Raw genomic sequence first — 22502 nt, 5'->3', positions numbered from 1 at the left:
AACTTAAGGGGGCTGAATAATTTTGCACGCCCAATTTTTCAGTTTTTGATTGTTAAATTTTTTTTAAATATCCAATAAATGTCGTTCCACTTCATGATTGTGTCCCACTTGCTGTTGATTCTTCACAAAAAAATACAGTTTTATATCTTTATGTTTGAAGCCTGAAATGTGGCAAAAGGTCGCAAAGTTCAAGGGGGCCGAATACTTTCGCAAGGCACTGTATACATTGCTCAAAAAAATAAAGGGAACACTAAAATAACACATCCTAGATCTAAATGAATGACATATTCTTATTAAATACTTTTTTCTTTACATAGTTGAATGTGCTGACAACAAAATCACAAAAATTATCAATGGAAATCAAATGTATCAACCCATGGAGGTCTGGACTTGGAGTCACACTCTAAATTAAAGTGGAAAACCACACTACAGGCTGATCCAACTTTGATGTAATGTCCTTAAAACAAGTCGAAATGAGGCTCAGTAGTGTGTGTGTGGCCTCCACGTGCCTGTATGACCTCCCTACAACGCTTGGGCATGCTTCTGATGAGGTCTCCTGAGGGATCTCCTCCCAGACCTGAACTAAAGCATCCGCCAACTCCTGGACAGCCTGTGGTGCAACGTGGCGTTGGTGGATGGAGCGAGACATGATGTCCCAGATGTGCTCAATTGGATTCAGGTCTGGGGAACGGGCGGGCCAGTCCATAGCATCAATGCCTTCCTATTGCAGGAACTGCTGACACACTCCAGCCACATGAGGTCTAGCATCGTCGTGCATTTGGAGGAACCCAGGGCCAACCGCACCAGCATATGGTCTCACAAGGGGTCTGAGGATCTCATCTCGGTACCTAATGGCAGTCAGGCTACCTCTGGCGAGCACATGGAGGGCTGTGCGGCCCCCCAAAGAAATGCCACCCCACACCATGACTGACCCACCGCCAAACCGGTCATGCTGGAGGATGTTGCAGGCAGCAGAACGTTCTCCGCGGCGTCTCCAGACTCTGTCACGTCTGTCATGTCTGTCACATGTGCTCAGTGTGAACCTGCTTTCATCTGTGAAGAGCACAGGGCGCCAGTGGCGAATTTGCTAATCTTGATGTTCTCTAGCAAATGCCAAACGTCCTGCACGGTGTTGGGCTGTAAGCACAACCCCCACCTGTGGACGTTGGGCCCTCATACCACCCTCATGGAGTCTGTTTCTGACCGTTTGAGCAGACACATGCACATTTGTGGCCTGCTGGAGGTCATTGCAGGGCTCTGGCAGTGCTCTTCCTGCTCCTCCTTGCACAAAGGCGGAGTTAGCGGTCCTGCTGCTGGGTTGTTGCCCTCGTACGGCTTCCTCCACGTCTCCTGATGTACTGGCCTGTCTCCTGGTAGCGCCTCCATGCTCTGGACACTACACTGACAGACACAGCAAACCTTCTTGCCACAGCTCGCATTGATGTGCCATCCTGGATGAGCTGCACTACCTGAGCCACTTGTGTGGGTTGTAGACTCCGTCTCTTGCTACCATTAGAGTGAAAGCACCGCCAGCATTCAAAAGTGACCAAAACATCAGCCAGGAAGCATAGGAACTGAGAAGTGGTCTGTGGTCACCACCTGCGGAACCACTCCTTTATTGGGGGTGTCTTGCTAATTGCCTATAATGTCCACCTGTTGTCTATTCCATTTGCACAACAGCATGTGAAATGTATTGTCAATCAGTGTTGCTTCCTAAGTGGACAATTTGATTTCACAGAAGTGTGATTGCCTTGGAGTTAAATTGTGTTGTTTAAGTGTTCCCTTTATTTTTTTGAACAGTGTATATATGTATTATAATGATAGCAACCCACTTAAAAAAATACTGTAACAATGTCCTAACACCTAGCTAATCCAAAATATCTGCTGCTGCTTTACAATGTGTGACTCTAGTGTATGAGTGTTTACTTACGATATGTGTGTACTCTGTTCCTGTACCGTCCTACAGGGGAGCTTCATGGACCCATGTCTGTGGGTTGTGTGGCTGGTGACGGCCAGTCGTACATCCTCTTCTGTGACTTCTTTGATCGGGTCATTGAGGCCTTCCAAAACCACAAGATCAGCAAGTTACAGGAGAGTGACTTTAATCATGACAACTTAAAGGTACTGTAGCGTGGACACAGAGTCTGGTCTTATAAGTGTATCTCCATTTAACATAACAAAATGTAATATATTGTTAATAAAAGTTGTATTTGAAGGTTTCATCATAATCCCAACGACAACGTTTCATGCTTTTATGAAAAAGTTAACATTTGCCACAGATCGCTTGGACTATTCACACGATTTCAGTGTGCCACACTTCATAACAGACCTCTACCAAAGATGTGTGATTTGACATGTCATAAAAACTGTTGATAAATGTTATGTCAAGATCTCAGTATTGTTTATGACAACTACAGGGGCTTGCGAAAGTATTCACCCCCCTTGGCATTTTTCCTATTTTGTTCCCGTACAACTTGGAATTTAAAAAAAATGTTGGGGGGGGTTGTATAATTTTATTTTACACAACTACCACTTTGAAGATAAAAAATATTTTGTTATTGTGAAACATACATGCAATTCGACCATTTAAAAAAAAAACTTGAGCGTGCATAACTATTCACCCCCCCAAAGTCAATACTTTGTAGAGCCACCTTTGAGCAGTTCCAGCTGGAAGTCTCTTGGGGGTATGTCTCTATAAGCTTGGCGCATCTTGCTACAGGGATTTTTGCAGATTCAAGGCAAAACTGCTCCAGCTTCTTCAAGTTGGATGGGTTCCTCTGGTGTACTTTAAGTCATACCACAGATTCTAAATTGGATTTAGGTCTAGGCTTTGACCATTCCAATACATTTAAAGGTTTCCCCCTAAAACACTTGTGTTGCTTTAGCAGTATGCTTATGGTCATTGTCCTGCTGGAAGGTGAACCACCGTCCCAGTCTCAAATCACTGGAAGATTGGTCAGAATTGAAGGAATGATGGATGGCGCTAAATACAGGGACATTCTTGAGGGAAACCTGTTTCCCAGTCCCTGCCGATGAAAAACCTGGTGTTCTTGGGGTAATGAGAGGTGTTGGGTTTGCGTCAGACATAGCGTTTTCTTGATGGCCAAAAAGCTCAATTTTAGTCTCATCTAACATGAGTACCTTCTTCCATATGTTTGGGGAGTCTCCCACATGCCTTTTGGCGACCACCAAAGAAACGGGTTTGCTTAATTTTTTCATTAAGCAATGACTTTTTTCTGTCCACTCTTCCGTAAAGCCCAGCTCTGTGGAGTGTATACGCCTTAAAGTGGTCGTATGGACAGATACTCCGATCTCCGCTGTGGAGCTTTGCAGCCCCTACAGGTTTATCTTTAGTCTCTTTGTTGCCTCTCTGATTAATGCCCTCCTTGCCTGGTCAAACCTGGTTGTGGTGCCATATTCTTTCCATTTTTTAATAATGGATTGAAATGGTGCTCCGTGGGATGTTCAAAATATCAGATATTTTTTTATAACCCAACCCTGATCTGTACTTCTCCACAACTTTGTACCTGACCCGTTTGGAGAACTCCTTGGTCTTTATGGTGCCGCTTGCTTAGTGGTGCAGACTCCGGGGCCTTTCAGAACAGGTGTATTTGTACTGAGATCATGTGACAGATCATGTGACACTCAGATTGCAGACAGGTGGACTTTATTTAACTAATTGTGACTTCTGAAGGTAATTGGTTGCACCAGATCTTAGTTAGGGGCTTCATAGCAAAGGAGGTGAATACATATGCACGCACCACTTTTCAGTTTTTTATTTTGTAGAATTTGAATCATGTTATTTTTTCCATTTCATTTCACCAATTTGGACTATTTTGTGTAAATCCATTACAGGAAATTTAAATTACAGTTTGTAATGCTACAAAACCGGAAAAATGCCCAGGGAGATGAATACTTGCAAGGCACTGTATGTAGGGCATTGTGGCATAACATTCCAATAGTGTTATCCAGTACATCCGTATCAGATGTGTAAATACTTAAATGTGTTTAAATGCATTTATTGCTCGCCATTTATGGCTTGTTCGCTCTCTCTCTGTGTGTGTGGATGGCTGGCTGATTAATGTATACTCTGTGTGTGTGCGTAGGGAGGTGATGATTTTGACCGTGATTACGCCTTGAGCTGCGAGGTGAGTGTGGTGCGCGGTGTGGATGACTTCTGCTTTCCGACACACTGCAGCCGGGGAGAACGTAGACAGCTCTTCATGTTGGCCAAGAAAGGTACTGCGTGCTCGGATCTACAGTAACAACATAGCACAAATATTACATACAGTGCGTGCAGGTTTGATGTCAATTCCAATTTAATTTAAATTCCATTTAAATGATTGAATTCAGTCAGGAAGTGGATCATTTACTTTTAATTAAATTCAAATTTTTAAATCTACAAGTTATGGAATTGAAATATATATATTTTTTAATTGGAATTAAATTGGAATTGTAAAAACATCTTTTAGATTGAAATTCAATATTCCTACATTTCCCAGTTAATGGAATTAATGTACAGAGTATCAAAAATGTACTGTAGGATTTGTTTTTAGTAATTTCAACATCTATTCCTATATTTACAGTATAGCTAGGCTGTCTGAACAGTGACATACATTAGAATTAGAATTGTTGGGGATAATATTGAATTGGGAATTCAATTACTGGAATTGACCGAACATTGGAATTCAGAGGAATTGAATTTTCTCTGAATTCAAAGACTGACCTGGAATTTGAATTTAATTCAATGGAGTTTACAGGGAGCGAGAACAGAATTAAAATGTAATTTGTGGAATTGACCCAAACTCTGATACAGTGTGATACTTTATCCTCAACGGCAATTAAAACCAATTAAAACCAAATGTAATTGAGCTCATGTAATTGAGCTCATTGAGCTCATTAACTCCAGCAGTTTAAGTTGATATGTTTTAGGCTATTCATTTACATTTAAAGAATAACAATGAATATAAGGGCTGCTATCAATTTTAATAATCTTGAGGACACCAAGCAAAAGCAATCAATGCTCCTTCTCACACAGTAGTGTGTGTAGCTCAAGGCCGAGTTCCACAGCTCAAGGCCGAGTTCCACAGCTCGGCTGGTTTTCGCTTCACCAAATTGATGTTACCGAATGGCCCAAATAGAAATCAGTCACTAGCTAAAAGGCAAGGACAAAAATCTGCAGAACTGCTGTCATCGAAGAATGGAGCAGAGCATCCCTGCACTAACCAATCAGACCTATAGCAAACATGATTGATTGACACTTCTTCCAGCTCTGGACCAATTGGCAGAGGAGTTGCCAGGGAAGCTGTACTCAAGGGCAGAACTGTCACAAGACAAAGAAGACAAGGGAGTGACCGTGGGAGCCCCTTCCCTTTCCCAGTTGAGGAACGGGGTGGCCCGTGACTGGCCTGACTCCAGAGCTGTATGGTCAGTGCTGCTCTTTAAGTGCCACTGGCATGTTCCCTTCTTTACAACCTAAATCATTTATTGTGTGTGTTGTTTTTATTTTTTTATTTTTTTTATTTCACCTTTATTTAACCAGGTAGGCTAGTTGAGCACAAGTTCTCATTTGCAACTGCGACCTGGCCAAGATAAAGCATAGCAGTGTGAACAGACAACACAGAGTTACACATGGAGTAAACAATTAACAAGTCAATAACACAGTAGAAAAAAATGGGCAGTCTATATACAATGTGTGCAAAAGGCATGAGGAGGTAGGCGAATAATACAATTTTGCAGATTAACACTGGAGTGATAAATGATCAGATGGTCATGTACAGGTAGAGATATTGGTGTGCAAAAGAGCAGAAAAGTAAATAAAAAAATAAAAAAACAGTATAAAAACAGTATGGGAATGAGGTAGGTGAAAATGGGTGGGCTATTTACCAATAGACTATGTACAGCTGCAGCGATCGGTTAGCTGCTCGGATAGCTGATGTTTGAAGTTGGTGAGGGAGATAAAAGTCTCCAACTTCAGCGATTTTTGCAGTTCGTTCCAGTCACAGGCAGCAGAGTACTGGAACGAAAGGCGGCCAAATGAGGTGTTGGCTTTAGGGATGATCAGTGAGATACACCTGCTGGAGCGCGTGCTACGGATGGGTGTTGCCATCGTGACCAGTGAACTGAGATAAGGCGGAGCTTTACCTAGCATGGACTTGTAGATGACCTGGAGCCAGTGGGTCTGGCGACGAATATGTAGCGAGGGCCAGCCGACTAGAGCATACAAGTTGCAGTGGTGGGTGGTATAAGGTGCTTTGGTGACAAAACGGATGGCACTGTGATAGACTGCATCCAGTTTGCTGAGTAGAGTGTTGGAAGCCATTTTGTAGATGACATCGCCGAAGTCGAGGATCGGTAGGATAGTCAGTTTTACTAGGGTAAGCTTGGCGGCGTGAGTGAAGGAGGCTTTGTTGCGGAATAGAAAGCCGACTCTTGATTTGATTTTCGATTGGAGATGTTTGATGTGAGTCTGGAAGGAGAGTTTGCAGTCTAGCCAGACACCTAGGTACTTATAGATGTCCACATATTCAAGGTCGGAACCATCCAGGGTGGTGATGCTAGTCGGGCATGCGGGTGCAGGCAGCGATCGGTTGAAAAGCATGCATTTGGTTTTACTCGCGTTTAAGAGCAGTTAGAGGCCACGGAAGGAGTGCTGTATGGCATTGAAGCTCGTTTGGAGGTTAGATAGCACAGTGTCCAATGACGGGCCGAAAGTATATAGAATGGTGTCGTCTGCGTAGAGGTGGATCAGGGAATCGCCCGCAGCAAGAGCAACATCATTGATATATACAGAGAAATGAGTCGGCCCGAGAATTGAACCCTGTGGCACCCCCATAGAGACTGCCAGAGGACCGGACAGCATGCCCTCCGATTTGACACACTGAACTCTGTCTGCAAAGTAATTGGTGAACCAGGCAAGGCAGTCATCCGAGAAACCGAGGCTATTGAGTCTGCCGATAAGAATATGGTGATTGACAGAGTCGAAAGCCTTGGCGAGGTCGATGAAGACGGCTGCACAGTACTGTCTTTTATCGATGGCGGTTATGATATCGTTTAGTACCTTGAGCGTGGCTGAGGTGCACCCGTGACCGGCTCGGAAACCAGATTGCACAGCGGAGAAGGTACGGTGGGATTCGAGATGGTCAGTGACCTGTTTGTTGACTTGGCTTTCGAAGACCTTAGATAGACCTATATCCATCCTGCCCTGCCTATAGCAGTTTGGGTCCAGGGTGTCTCCCCCTTTGAAGAGGGGGATGACTGCGGCAGCTTTCCAATCCTTGGGGATCTCAGACGATATGAAAGAGAGGTTGAACAGGCTGGTAATAGGGGTTGCAACAATGGCGGCAGATAGTTTCAGAAATAGAGGGTCCAGATTGTCAAGCCCAGCTGATTTGTACGGGTCTAGGTTTTGCAGCTCTTTCAGAACATCTGCTATCTGGATTTGGGTAAAGGAGAACCTGGAGAGGCTTGGGCGAGGAGCTGCGGGGGGCGGAGCTGTTGGCCGAGGTTGGAGTAGCCAGGCGGAAGGCATGGCCAGCCGTTGAGAAGTGCTTATTGAAGCTTTCGATAATCGTGGATTTATCGGTGGAGACCGTGTTACCTAGCCTCAGTGCAGTGGGCAGCTGGGAGGAGGTGCTCTTGTTCTCCATGGACTTCACAGTGTCCCAGAACTTTTTGGAGTTGGAGCTACAGGATGCAAACTTCTGCCTGAAGAAGCTGGCCTTAGCTTTCCTGACTGACTGCGTGTATTGGTTCCTGACTTCCCTGAACAGTTGCATATCACGGGGCTATTCGATGCTATTGCAGTCCGCCACAGGATGTTTTTGTGCTGGTCGAGGGCAGTCAGGTCTGGAGTGAACCAAGGGCTGTATCTGTTCTTGGTTCTGCATTTTTTGAACGGAGCATGCTTATCTAAAATGGTGAGGAAGTTACTTTTAAAGAATGACCAGGCATCCTCAACTGACGGGATGAGGTCAATGTCCTTCCAGGATACCCGGGCCAGGTCGATTAGAAAGGCCTGCTCACAGAAGTGTTTTAGGGAGCGTTTGACAGTGATGAGGGTGGTCGTTTGACTGCGGCTCCGTGGCGGATACAGGCAATGAGGCAGTGATCGCTGAGATCCTGGTTGAAGACAGCGGAGGTGTATTTGGAGGGCCAGTTGGTCAGGATGACGTCTATGAGGGTGCCCTTGTTTACAGAGTTAGGGTTGTACCTGGTGGGTTCCTTGATGATTTGAGTGAGATTGAGGGCATCTAGCTTACATTGTAGGACTGCCGGGGTGTTAAGCATATCCCAGTTTAGGTCACCTAACAGAACAAACTCTGAAGCTAGATGGGGGGCGATCAATTCACAAATGGTGTCCAGGGCACAGCTGGGAGCTGAGGGTGGTCGGTAGCAGGCGGCAACAGTGAGAGACTTATTTCTGGAGAGGGTAATTTTCAAAATTAGTAGTTCGAACTGTTTGGGTATGGACCTGGAAAGTATGACATTACTTTGCAGGCTATCTCTGCAGTAGACTGCAACTCCGCCCCCTTTGGCAGTTCTATCTTGACGGAAGTTATAGTTGGGTATGGAAATCTCTGAATTTTTGGTGGCCTTCCTGAGCCAGGATTCAGACACGGCAAGGACATCAGGGTTAGCAGAGTGTGCTAAGGCAGTGAGTAAAACAAACTTAGGGAGGAGGCTTCTAATGTTGACATGCATGAAACCAAGGCTTTTTCGATCACAGAAGTCAACAAATGAGGGTGCTAAGTTATGCACTAATATTCTTTGTGCAATGAAAAAAACTTAAATATAATGTCATGTTCACACGTTAATGTTGCAATAACTGCTCTAGGGTCTGTTTTGCCTTTTAGTCCACAGTAGTTGTAAACTGGATGGAGAAGTAAAAACAACTGCTCTACAGCCTGTTTTGCCTTTAACAGTTCGTTACTAATCTAGTGGAGAAGTGAGGCAGTGCACTCTTCTTGTAGGTATAGGAGTAAATCATCATGAATATCTGTTTAATAAACCCCATATTATTCAAACCATTTTAAAGAAGCAACAAAAAATATAAAGGTGTCACAAACCCAGCTGATTCTGTAGCTCGACCCAGGTCCTGTGATTAATCAATATTACTCCAAATGTACAAACAGTACAACCCAGTCAGATGGTGCCTTTACACGATGGGCCTTCTAACAGATTAAAGCTATGTTTCCAGCAAAACAGCAGCACACCACTTGTTTTAGTATATGGCTGAGGGACGAGGCTATATCGAACTACTCTCGCATTCATAACAGCACTCTAGATGCAAGGACTGGCCCTGTAAGTCCATTGAACACTGATACTGTTGTGATGACCATTACCACTCTGCAGGATCAGTAAAGAAGGGACCCTGGTGGTATGGGTCAATATTGACGACCACCTCAGATTGGTGACCACGCGAGATGACGCCAACATCGCAGAGGCCTTCCAATGTATCTGTGTCAACATCCTTAAGGTTGGTACCCTCGGAAGACACAGATCCTGATTGCATGATTACCTTAAAGTGGAACTGACAGCATTTTAGCAACATGAAATCGTATTAAAATCAGTTCATAAACACCGAGGACGAATATGAGCTTTTTTAAGCGAGCACTTTTTTTATTCTTATTGTTTTAATTTAGTTTATATTGCAACAATAATAACATTATTACACATCAATACAGGGACATTCCGGTGAATACAATGACATTTTTTAAATAATAGAACACCAGGCGAACCCGACCCCAAAAATAAAATAATTAATGACATCATTAATATGTGACATTAACATTAACAGAGACATTACTTCTAATAATTTTTCCAACTTAAGTTTCAGGGATTTATACAATTGTAACAGTTCAATGAAAAAAAACTACAAAATTAGGAATTTTTCCACCCCGTTTACATTTGTGAATATAATATTTGGCCAAGAGAATAATAATGTTAATAAAATAGTTATAATCGGAATTACAAGGATATGTATAATGCCATTTAACATCAAAGGTAAACATAGGTAATTCGAGAGATTTTACTCACAACAATTCATGAAACCACTTAGACAAAGTCATTTCCCATTTTCATAAATTATTTAAACGTTTGGGAATTACGTATACTAAGGCATTTGTGAAAATGCTACAGCAAAATTGATTGGGAACGCGGCCGTGCGCTTGGACTATGAAGAGACACTGCAGTAAATACAACCTAATAAAAACATCTGTCTCGTCCAGGACCAGTCTACGCAAATACAACCTAATAAAAACATCCGTCTCGTCCAGGACCAGTCTACGCAAATACAACCTAATAAAAACATCTGTCTCGTCCAGGACCAGAGTCTACGCAAATACAACCTAATAAAAACACCTGTCTCGTCCAGGACCAGAGTCTACGCAAATACAACCAAATAAAAACATCTGTCTCGTCCAGGACCAGTCTACGCAAATACAACCTAATAAAAACATTGTCTCGTCCAGGACCAGTCTACGCAAATACAACCTAATAAAAACATTGTCTCGTCCAGGACCAGAGTCTACGCAGGCCGATGCGCCAAAGCCAATCAGATCTAGTCTGACCATTTTACTCGCCCTAGCAGAGCTGGTTATGCGCTTTACATGTTATCCAGAGCGTTCGTGACTAACTATTACCAAAGACTGTTATAACTAAATCAATATAAACCACAGTTTTGTCGTTTCAAATGGAAACAAATGAGTCAAGCACAGGCTAGCGAGATCATATTCAAGCACTCCAGCATATTTTCCTTAGGGAACACCTAGCCTGCGAAGTGCAATAACGCAATTAGCCTTTGCACCCCGGCCCTTCTACAATTTGGAAAAAAATCCATCTGGTTCCATCTTCTCCCACTGCCTGCTACGGGGCTTCCTTTAACTAGCATTTGGTAATGGATGGAAACGTCAAGCGGATGCCTCACATTTATACATCAAGTGAAATATATCGGTCTCATTGTTCTAGCTGTGCAATTACTTTCTCCGCCTGTTTACAGACACCGATCATATTGAGCGGATATTGCGCATTCGTAAATTCATCAGCCATTCTGCACTCTGGGACATAGACGAGTGCTCTGAAATCGGAGTAGATAAAAAAGCCAGAGTGAATTTTCGAACGCAAGAGATATGTTAACTGAATAACAGTCGTTTAAGTTCTTCTCTAGCTAACCAAATGATACCTGCATCTCTAGCTGTGTATAGGCACCGAAAAACGATACGGAGGGGGCAAAGTCACTCACTCACTCCTCCAATGACATTACATCCTCCTAGCTAGCTATCTAGCTAACGTTAGGCTCCGTAATCTTAGCTTGCTACATAAATATACTGAACAAAAATATAAACGCAACATGTAAAGTGTTGGTTCCATGTTTCATCAGCTGAAATAAAAGATGCCAGGAATGTTCCATAGCTCAAAAAGCTTATTTGTCTCAGATTTTGTGCACAAATGCCTTTACATCCCTGTTAGTGAGCATGTCTCCTTTGCCAAGATAATACATCCACCTGACAGGTGTGGCATATTAAGAAGCTGATTAAACAGGACGATCATTACACAGGTGTACCTTGTGCCGGGGACAATAAAAGGCCACTAAAATGTGCAGTTTTGTCACACAATGCCACAGATGTCTCAAGTTGCTGACTGCAGGAATGTCCACCAGAGCAGTTGCTAGAGAATTTAATTGACAGTTTTATAAAATTTGGCAGTATGTCCAACCGGCCTCACAACCGCAGACCACGTGTAACCATGCCAGCCCAGGACCTCCACATCCGGCTTCTTCACCGGCGGGAAGTTTAAGAATACTTCAGTCTGTAATAAATCCCTTGTGTGGGGAAAAACTCATTCTGATTGGCTGAGCCTGGCCCCCCAGTGGGTGGGCCTATTCCCTCCCAGGCTCACCCATCGCTGCGCCCCAGTCCAGTCATGTGAAATCAATAGATTAGGGCCTACTTAATTCATTTAAATTGACACATTTCCTTATATGAACTGTAACTCAGTAAAATAGTTGAAATTGTAGCATGTAGCGTTAATATCTTTGTTCAGTATAGATACGCTAGCCTATTAGCCACGTTATGACTGATGTGATCCTTGCCCTTGCTAGTTTGATTGTATGGTCATTCCCAGCCTTAGTTACATTCACCCATTTTTGTAAAAATAAATAAATGAGCCATTGAAACTGAAACAGTGCATCCCGAATGGAGGCAGCAAACATTGTACCAGGCCAGCTCTGATTTACAACCTGATAGCAATATTTTTGGCAAGACCAAGAAAAGTATTGGTCAATTATATTAATTAACCATGCACAGTGGTGTAATACTTTAAAGTACTACTTTTGTCATTTTTAAAAATATTTGTACTTTAAGTAAAGGTTGTCTAAAAAGTAACTACATTCCTAAAGAAAATAATGTACATTTTACTCCATACATTTTCCCTGACACCCAAAAGTTAACCATGCACAGTTTTGGGTGTCAGGAAAATGTATGGAGTAAAATGTACATTATTTTCTTTAGGAATGTAGTTACTTTTTAGACTACCTTTACTTAAAGTACAAATATTTTAAAAAATAACAAAAGTAGTACTTTAAAGTATTACACCACTGTGCATTTTGAATGCTTAGCAGGACTGGAAAATGGTCCAATTCATGCACTTGTCAAGAGAACATGTGGACATCCCTACTGCTTCTTATCTGGAGAACTCAGTAAATACAAATGCATAATTTGTAAATGAGTGTTGATTCTAGCCCTGGCTATCCGTTAATGTTTTAAACAAGAAAATGTTGCCATCTGCTTTGCTTAATATAAGGAATTTATTTACCTTTAAGTATATTTCAGCAATTACATTTCGCTTTGGATATTTAAGTATATTTAGAACCCAACCTCTTATAAAGTTGCTTTTGTGGCATAAACTGGAAATTTGATATTTTTGACTGAAATTAGGACTGTCTGTTTCGTATCTGCAAAGTAGTTAACATGCTAATAGTCCCACTTTAAGGCAGTGTTAGGCAATTCTGGATCTAAAGAAGCACAGGTTGTACACGAGTGTACAGGCTTTTGTTCCAGCATAGCAAGAAGGTGTTTAATTCAACCATGTTTCTGACCGCTGTACTGGTTAGCGATATTGCACATTCAGTAAGACTACGCTTAGCCATAGGCCATTTGAATTTCTGATTCCTACCACCAAACTTTTATCCTTTTCACACTTCTGAGCCACGTCCGAACTAAGCTCTAATGCGCTAGCATATAGTTTGGGTCAGCATGATAGTATGAAAGTGGTATGGATTAGAGGTCAACCGATTAAGATTTTCAATGCCGATAACGATACCGATTATTGGAGGACCAAAAAAAGCCGATAGCGATTAATCTGCCGATTTGTAAAAATTGTATTTATTTATTTATTTGTAATAATGACAATTACAACAATACTGAATGAACACTTTTTTAAAACGTAATATAATACATCAATCAAATAAATTTAGCCTCAAATAAATAATGAAACATGTTCAATTTGGTTTAAATAATGCAAAAACAAAGTGTTGGAGAAGAAAGTAAAAGTGCAATATGTGCCATGTAAAAAAGCTAACGTTTAAGTTCCTTGCTCAGAACATGAGAACATATGAAAGCTGGTGGTTCCTTTCACATGAGTCTTCAATATTCCCAGGTAAGACGTTTTAGGTTGTAGTTATTATAGGAATTATAGGACTATTTCCCTCTATACCATTTGTATTTCATATAACTTTGACTATTGGATGTTCTTATAGGCACTTTAGTATTGCCAGTGTAACAGTATAGCTTCCGTCCCTCTCCTCGCCCCTACCTGGGCTCGAACCAGGGACACATCGACAACAGCCATCCTCGAAGCATCATTACCCATCGCTCCACAAAAGCCACGGCCCTTGCAGAGCAAGGGGCACAACTACTTCAAGGTCTCAGAGAGTGTGACGTCACGCACCCCGCTAACTAGCTAGCCATTTCACATCGGTTACACCAGCCTAATCTCGGGAGTTGATAGGCTTGAAGTCATAAACAGCTCAACGCTTGAAGAACAGCGAAGAGCTGCTGGCAAATGTACGAAAGTGCTGTTTGAATGAATGCTTACAAGCCTGCTGCTGCCTACCACCGCTCAGTCAGACTGCTCTATCAAATATCACATCATAGACTTAATTATAACATAATAACACACAGAAATACGAGCCTTAGGTCATTAATATGGTCAAATCCAGAAACTATCATTTTGAAAATTAAACGTTCATTCTTTCAGTGAAATACGGAACCGTTCCGTATTTAATCTAACGGTTGGCATCCCTTAGTCTAAATATTGCTGTTACATTGCACAACCTTCAATGTTACATCATAATTACATAAAATTCTGGCAAATTAGTTCGCAACGAGCCAGGAGGCCCAAACTGTTGCATATACCCAGACTCTGCTGGCAATGAACGCAAGAGAAGTGACACAATTTCCTTAGTTAAAAGAAATTCACGTTAGCAGGCAATATTAACTAAATATGCAGGTTTAAAAATATATACTTGTGTATTGATTTAAAAAAAGGCGTTGATATTTAGGTTCACATTGGTGCAACGACAGTGCTTTTTTCGCGAATGCGCTTGTTAAATCACTCATTTGGCTGATTCAATGATAAAGTAACAGGCACCGCTTCAATTATATGCAACGCAGGACAAGCTAGATAAACTAGTAATATCATCAGCAATGTGTAGTTAACTAGTGATTATGTTAAGAGTGATTGTTTTTTATAACATACGTTTAATGCTAGCTAGCACCTTACCTTGGCTCCTTGCTGCACTCGCATAACAGGTAGTCAGCCTGCCACGCAGTCTCCTCGTGGAGTGCAATGTAATCGGCCATGATTGGTGTCCAAAAATGCAGATTACTTGAAAAATCGGCCCTAATTTAATCATCCATTCCGATTAAATCGGTCGTCCTCTAGTATGGATGTCCAATCCAAACTTCTGTGTTGGTGAAAAAAACCAAGTCTATTAATAGAAATTTAATGGGGCAAAACTAATGAGCTATGACCGTCTCTTGTTGTCCAGTTGGAGGCACTGTACAAAAAGCTGAGGCACCCATTCATCTGGAAGCAGCAGCTTGGATGGGTAGTGAGCTCTCCAGCAGATGTGGGGACCGGCCTGAGGGCTAGCGTTCGTGTCAAGATGCAACACCTGCCCAGACACAAACGTCTGGAAGACGTCCTCAGGAGACTACGCCTCCGCATGGACAACACCGGTAATGCACATGGACGGGCTGAAATTGTTTTAGTGAAAACTAATTTGAGTAAAAAATAAATATATTCTGAATATCAGCGCTTCCTTGGCACATTTGACAGAGTTTTTGTACAATTGGCAAAACATATATATTAGGGCATGAATCATTCTTCTAGATTTTCTGATGAGTATAACTCTAGGTGTAATATACACTACATATACACAAAAGTATGTGGACGTCCCTTCAAATTAGTGGATGCGGCTATTTCAGCTTCACCCGTTGCTGACAGGTGTATAAAATCGAGCACATAACCATGCAATCTCCATAGACAAACAGGAGAATGAGCTTACTGAAGAGCTCAGTGACTTTCAACGTGGCACCCTCATAGAATGGCACCTGTCCAACATGTCAGTTCGTCAAATTTCAGCCCTGCTAGAGATGCCCCAGTCAACCAAGTGTTGTTATTGTGAAGTGGAAACAAGCTCACAAAACGGGACCGCTGAATGCTGAAGCGCATAAAAATCATCTGTCCTCAGTTGCAACACTCACTACCGAGTTCCAAACTGCCTATGGAAGCAACGTCAGCACAAGAACTGTTTGTCGGGAGCTTCATGAAATGGGTTTCGATTGCTGAGCAGCCGCTCACAAGCCTATGATCACCATGCGCAATGCCAAGCGTCGGCTGGAGTGGTGTAAAGCTTGCCGCCATTGGACTCTGGAGCAGTGGAAACACGTTCTCTAGAGTAATGAGTCACACTTCACCATATGGCAGCCCGAAGGACAAATCTGGCTTTTCGAATGCCAGGAGAACTCACCAATGCATAGTGCCAACTGTAAAGTTTGGTAGAGGAGGAAAAATGGTCTTGGGCTGTTTTTCATGTTTCAGTTCCAGTGAAGGGAAATCTTAATGCTACTACAGCATACAATGGCATTCTAGAACAATTCTGTGCTTCCTACTTTGTGGCAACAGTTTGGGGAAGGCCCTTTCCTGTTCCAGCTTGACAATGCCACCATGCACAAAGTGAGGTCCATACAGAAATGTTTTGTCGAGATCGGCGTGGAAGAACTTGACTGGCCTGCACAGAGCCCTGATTTCAACCCCATCGAACACCTTTAGGATGAATTTTAACGCCGACAGTGAGCCAGGCATAATTACCCAACATCAGTGCCCAACCCCACTAATTTTCTCGTGGGTGAATGGAAGCAAGTCCCTGCAGAAATGTTCCAACATCTAGTGGAAGGCCCTCCCAGAAGTGAAGAGGCTGTTATAGCTGCAAAGGGGAGGACCAAGTCCACATCAATGCCCACGATTTTGGAATAAAATGTTTGACGAACAGGTGTCCACATACTTTATGTCATGTATTGTATAATGTGTGTGTATATAGTATCTATATATGCTATAAGTTAGTTACTTTTTTTACAAGGATAAAACAAATATACTGCTATAATTTCCTCCAAATTGACAAGCAAGTCCTTACATACCCTACTTTAATATGGTCGAAATAACTGAAGTTCTTACCTCTTTCTCCTTAGACTGCAGTGAAGTGTATAACATCAGTAATGCCCAGACAATCGGCTTGGACGAGGTGGGATTCACGCAGCTAGTGGTGGACGGGGTCAAGCTGCTCATCCGCATGGAGAAGAGGTTAGAGGGGGAAGAGAAAATCGATGATCTGGTGCCTTTACAGAAGTAGAGCTGAGGAAGATGGGAGGGAAAGGGACTCCTGTCCTAATCAACAAAAACTTCACATTTTAGTAGATTGACTGGGAGCGTGCTATTGTAATACAGGGCTTTTGGGAGAATGACATGATCATGAGTTTTTCTAAAACCAACAATGTTTTAACAGCTGACTATGTTAATGTTGATTGTACTGTGTTCTAATTCAATTAACACTGTGATATAGGTACAAAGACTTATTACATTAATATTGCATAAAAAAGTAAAATACTTTTCAAAAGTTCAAAATGATGCTTATGTGCTGTATATAAAAACTGTTTGACTTCAAATATTTTTGCATAATTTCACCTGTTTGCTTTCAGTATGAAGTTTGGCATGGCCACACACATTAGGATAATCATGAGCTCCAGAGCAATATACACTGCTCAAAAAAATAAAGGGAACACTTAAACAACACAATTTAACTCCAAGGCAATCACACTTCTGTGAAATCAAACTGTCCACTTAGGAAGCAACACTGATTGACAATGAATTTCACATGCTGTTGTGCAAATGGAATAGACAACAGGTGGAAATTATAGGCAATTAGCAAGACACCCCCAATAAAGGAGTGGTTCTGCAGGTGGTGACCACTGACCACTTCTCAGTTCCTATGCTTCCTGGCTGATGTTTTGGTCACTTTTGAATGCTGGTGGTGCTTTCACTTTAGTGGTAGCATGAGACGGAGTCTACAACCCACACAAGTGGCTCAGGTAGTGCAGCTCATCCAGGATGGCACATCAATGCGAGCTGTGGCAAGAAGGTTTGCTGTGTCTGTCAGCGTAGTGTCCAGAGCATGGAGGCGCTACCAGGAGACAGGCCAGTACATCAGGAGACGTGGAGGAGGCCGTAGGAGGGCAACAACCCAGCAGCAGGACCGCTACCTCCGCCTTTGTGCAAGGAGGAGCAGGAGGAGCACTGCCAGAGCCCTGCAAAATGACCTCCAGGCCACAAATGTGCATGTGTCTGCTCAAACGGTCAGAACCAGTCTCCATGATGGTGGTATGAGGGCCTGACGTCCATAGGTGGGGGTTGTGCTTAGCGAACACCAAGATTGGCAAATTCGCTACTGGCGCCCTGTGCTCTTCACAGATTAAAGCAGGTTCACACTGAGCACATGTGACAGACGTGACAGAGTCTGGAGACGCAGTGGAGAACGTTCTGCTGCCTGCAACATCCTCCAGCATGACCGGTTTGGCGGTGGGTCAGTCATGGTGTGGGGTGGCATTTCTTTGGGGGGCCGCACAGGCCTCCATGTGCCTGCCAGAGGTAGCCTGACTGCCATTAGGTACCGAGATGAGATCCTCAGACCCCTTGTGAGACCATATGCTGGTGCGGTTGGCCCTGGGTTCCTCCAAATGCACGACGATGCTAGACCTCATGTGGCTGGAGTGTGTCAGCAGTTCCTGCAAGTGGAAGGCATTGATGCTATGGACTGGCCCACCCGTTCCCCAGACCTGAATCAAATTGAGCACATCTGGGACATCATGTCTCGCTCCATCCACCAACGTTGCGCCCCAGACTGTCCAGGAGTTGGCGGATGCTTTAGTCCAGGTCTGGGAGATCCCTCAGGAGACCATCCGCCACCTACTCAGGAGCATGCCCAGGCGTTGTAGGGAGGTCATACAGGCACGTGGAGGCCACACACACTACTGAGCCTCATTTTGACTTGTTTTAAGGACATTACATCAAAGTTGGATCAGCCTGTAGTGTGGTTTTCCACTTTAATTTAGAGTGTGACTCCAAATCCAGACCTCCATGGGTTGATAAATTTGATTTCCATTGATCATTTTTGTGTGATTTTGTTGTCAGCACATTCAACTATGTAAAGAAAAAAGTATTTAATAAGAATATTTCATTCATTCAGATCTAGGATGTGTTATTTTAGTGTTCCCTTTATTTTTATGAGCAGTGTATATTTCTATACAAATTACAAAGCTCTTTCCAGGACGTATCGTTCCTCCATGTTACTCGGGTTATGTTAAACCGATTGGCTGTGAAGCCATGGTTACACACAAAATTGAATAGTAAATACTGGTAAAAAAATTACAAAATGACAGCAGACATTTGCTTGAGACTCCTTTCAAGTAAGCTTTAATATTGTGCACGAGTGAGACTGAATCTAGATGACTCAAGCTTTCCTCGCATATATGTTGTGGTAGGAGGGCTTTCGGTGGGGGGAGGGGTTATAATGGAGATGAAAAGGGCGAGGCATAATCATTTACATTTCTTTAACACTTTCTGCTTCTCCTCTACACTTGATCTGCTAAGGCAACACAATAAGACATCCTCTCTGGAAGTTGTACCGTTAACAATTAGGAATATGCATTTTTCTTCCACGTGCAGTACCCCCTCCAAACCCCCCTGCTCCCATAATGCCACAGAAAGTCAGCGGTGGAGATTTCTCGCTCAGCTTCCAGAATAACTCACAGCTTTTAACCTTGTTTTCATATATTTTTTTTTAACCTTTTCCTTTTTCCTTTCTATTGTGTCTTTTGAAATTAGGAAATAAAATGTCTGCATTCTGTTTCCATTCTCTACGCTGCGTTAAAGGGTGCGGTCTATAGGCCCATCTCTCATCTTTACAGTAATACCACATGGAATACCATTGCACAGTTGACCCTCATTACTTTTCATACAAAATAACAAGTAGAAACGTACCAGCACTAGTGGTTATTTTACGTACTCATCGCAATCACTAATTACAAAGGGGAAAAACCTAAAACAAAATAAAAATGTGCGAAACTAGCTATATCCTATTTTTTTTTCTCGTACAGGTGAATGCCTCAGAAATACCAAGCAGCACATTAAAAGGCATAATGTGGTGGAATAAATACAATATATTTTGCAAGAAAATAAAATTGATCACAAAACAAGTCAGACAGGTGTCGCACAGTAACTACCAATTAACTGCAGTTTAGAAGGAAGTAAGAGAAACAGAGGGATATAGTCACTAGTGAGGTCAAACTGCTTGGGCATCACTTTGTGTGAACCCTTAAAGCTTTGGGCATTCTCAAGCAGAACATGAGATATTTGAGGCAGTTATAATAATTGATGTCACTTCCTGACCTAGAATGGTGGCCGGTGCAATTATGCTACTAAAAGACCACGAATAGTGTTTTGAATGGGTAGTTTTGTCCCAATATTTGTTTGAAGAGCATTTGATTAATCATCGAGCGCAATGCCAGCGACAACTGCAACACCGTATTTAAGACAGCATAAAGCGGACTTTATGAGAGCGGGCTTAAAATTGAGTGCAACTGAACAATTTGTGGTGCTGCTAGTCTACACTGTATATTTGGGTTCTCAAAGATAATTAAAGGACATGGTTCGTCACATCTGACTTAGCCAACATAAGATCCCTTATGTAAATTCTATGCAATAAACAGAACATTTTAAACTGCAGTGCTAACGTCATCATCCAGCTACGCTACATGAAAGAGGGTTGTGAGAATGGCCAAAATAGTGCATTAGGAGGAATGACTTGATTAGGGCTTTGGGATGTGTAGAGTTTTGCTTTTCAACACAGATCACGTCACTCGATCTCTCCTGTATTTTCATGTATCCATGAAAAGTAAAAAATAAGCTTGTTTTTTTCCTTTTCCCTGTGATAATAAAAAATGTTGTTTTTTTCCTTCTAAACATTAGACTTCAGTGGAGGCAAACAATCTACAAATATGTCAACAAGAAGAAAAGAACTCCAAACGAAAAGAAAAAAATACAGTATGACACATTTAAACACTTTCTGTACAGAAACTCAAGACTATACAATACCTGCAGACATTATGCTGAAGAGTCCTGTTTTATACAACTCTATGAACAATACAACAAAACATTCTCTATTTTATTTTATACTGTACATGTGGAAAAAGTAGCTTTGCAGTCTCTTATTTCAACCCCCTTTAATGGTAGTTTAGCAATGGAATTGAAATTTTGCGGGCCATTGATACAAATGTTTTCATATCATTGCAATAATGGTCAGTTCTCACCTCTCGTTATAATCAACGATTTTGTAACACAGGGGTTTGCCTTGGGGAGGAAAAATGGGAGTGTATTTTGTGTCGATTCACCAAGCAGTATGGCAGTAGCCTCGAATAGCGGTAAAATCAATATTGCGGCTGACTCTCTTGGGCCCGACACGTGGGGCGCCCGCAAACTCAAGGAACACCAGGATTATGTCCTCTGCCCCCCCCCCGTTTTCAGTGTTGTATGTTAATTCTCTTTAGTTTGTTTAGTCTTCCCAAAAGTCACTTTTCACAGCTTGAGCTCGTTGGCCACTTTGGACGCAATATTCTTGAAGGCGATGGACGTGCCTGAGATCCGCTTGAAGCGCACGCCGTTGAGTGAGAGGCGTGGCAGCTTGCACACCTCCATCTCCCATTGGACCAGACTGTCCTGGCGGGCGTCGCCGTGCACGCAGAAGAGCATGAAGCGCTCGCGCTGCTCGTAGTCGCAGTTGTTGGCATCCAGGACCTTCCGGATCTCGCGCATCATGTCGCCGGGCTCCATGGATGAGGTAGTCTTCATGCTCCATGTGAAGCGCAGTGAACGGGGTTTGGAGTCCCGGGAACCGTCCTCCTTGGGTTCCCCTGACGCGCTCCTGGAGAGGAAAAGAACACAGGCAATAGTGTTAATTGAATGGGAGATAAGTAGGTAGACGCAAAACCCCAAAAGGTTGGTGAGGTGCTGATCATTAAAAAACATATTTTTTTTAAAGAGTCATATGACGTGGTTGGGAGTATATAGAGCGTGCGACTATTTATTTTTCAAAGATGGAACGGGGGCATAATAGAGGACAAAAAGTAACGCATAGAACTTATATAACCCATGTGTTTGGGACATCGTAAGACTGACAACTGAATGACTCATATTTTATTCAAAGATAACACACCTCTTACTTATTTCGGTGTAATACACACTCAGATCAGACACTTCTAGACAGATTAAACACACACATGGCCCACCAAGGTCTAGCAAGAATATGGTATTCAGGGTCACGCCACTTAGGCACAAAAAGCGCAAACACCACCGCTGTGTGACAGAGGGCATGGGGACAAAGTACACACATAACATAAAAAGAAAGAGAAAGAAAGAACAAGAGTGAACCGGTGACATTCGCTTAGGATCCTGAGACTAGTAGTGACCCTCATTGACATGCCATGCTTTCATTTCGAGGTTGTTGTTGCTTTTTCTGCGGGCGGCTGTGCCGATGCCTCACCTTGGGGGGTCTGTACTGCCACTGGCCTCTCCTTCAACCGTGGCCCTTTGGGAAGCAATCAGAGTTCAGAGTTCAACAGAGCAGTGGAAGGGATCGTCAGTGTACACACAGACGATGGGATATGTGAACGTGAAAAGGAAGAGGGTGGGATGGGGTCAAACCTATAAACATACACGGTCACGCAACTCAACTCGTTCTGGGAGGCAACTGGCGAGGACTGCCAAAAAACCAACATGACACGTATATTGGCAAGCAAGCTAAAACGGAGGATGATACAATGTGGAAATCATGTGAACAGAGAGATGGATGATAGAAGTCATCTACAGGACACAACACACTCAAACCAAAG

The 22502-nt window shown here is 42.7% G+C and overlaps 2 protein-coding genes across 4 annotated transcripts in view; one reads left to right on the top strand and one right to left on the bottom strand.

Annotated features, from left to right (window-relative positions):
• The window catches only part of zgc:172076, a 32284-nt gene extending 12820 nt beyond the window's left edge, over window positions 1-19464 (top strand). Inside the window, exons 4-9 of the mRNA XM_029625048.2 lie at window positions 1967-2121; window positions 4107-4239; window positions 5271-5427; window positions 9355-9478; window positions 15050-15239; window positions 16752-19464. Of these exons, the coding sequence (XP_029480908.1) occupies window positions 1967-2121; window positions 4107-4239; window positions 5271-5427; window positions 9355-9478; window positions 15050-15239; window positions 16752-16912 (920 nt within the window). The 3' untranslated portion in view covers window positions 16913-19464. The remainder of the gene's footprint in view (window positions 1-1966; window positions 2122-4106; window positions 4240-5270; window positions 5428-9354; window positions 9479-15049; window positions 15240-16751) is intronic.
• The window catches only part of LOC115103968 (serine/threonine-protein kinase MARK1-like), an 86793-nt gene continuing 83304 nt past the window's right edge, over window positions 19014-22502 (bottom strand). For 2 of the 3 annotated variants that reach the window (XM_065006379.1, XM_029625046.2), the window contains 2 exons: window positions 22154-22198; window positions 19014-21535 (listed from right to left, as the gene is read on the bottom strand). In XM_065006379.1, coding sequence (XP_064862451.1) covers window positions 21190-21535; window positions 22154-22198 — 391 coding nt within the window. In that variant the 3' untranslated portion in view covers window positions 19014-21189. The remainder of the gene's footprint in view (window positions 21536-22153; window positions 22199-22502) is intronic. The other variant, XM_029625047.2, reaches the window with a different exon arrangement.

This window comes from Oncorhynchus nerka, linkage group LG21 (assembly GCF_034236695.1).
Source record: "Oncorhynchus nerka isolate Pitt River linkage group LG21, Oner_Uvic_2.0, whole genome shotgun sequence".
Taxonomy (NCBI): domain Eukaryota; kingdom Metazoa; phylum Chordata; class Actinopteri; order Salmoniformes; family Salmonidae; genus Oncorhynchus; species Oncorhynchus nerka.
This window is presented reverse-complemented; position numbering and strand designations above follow the sequence as displayed.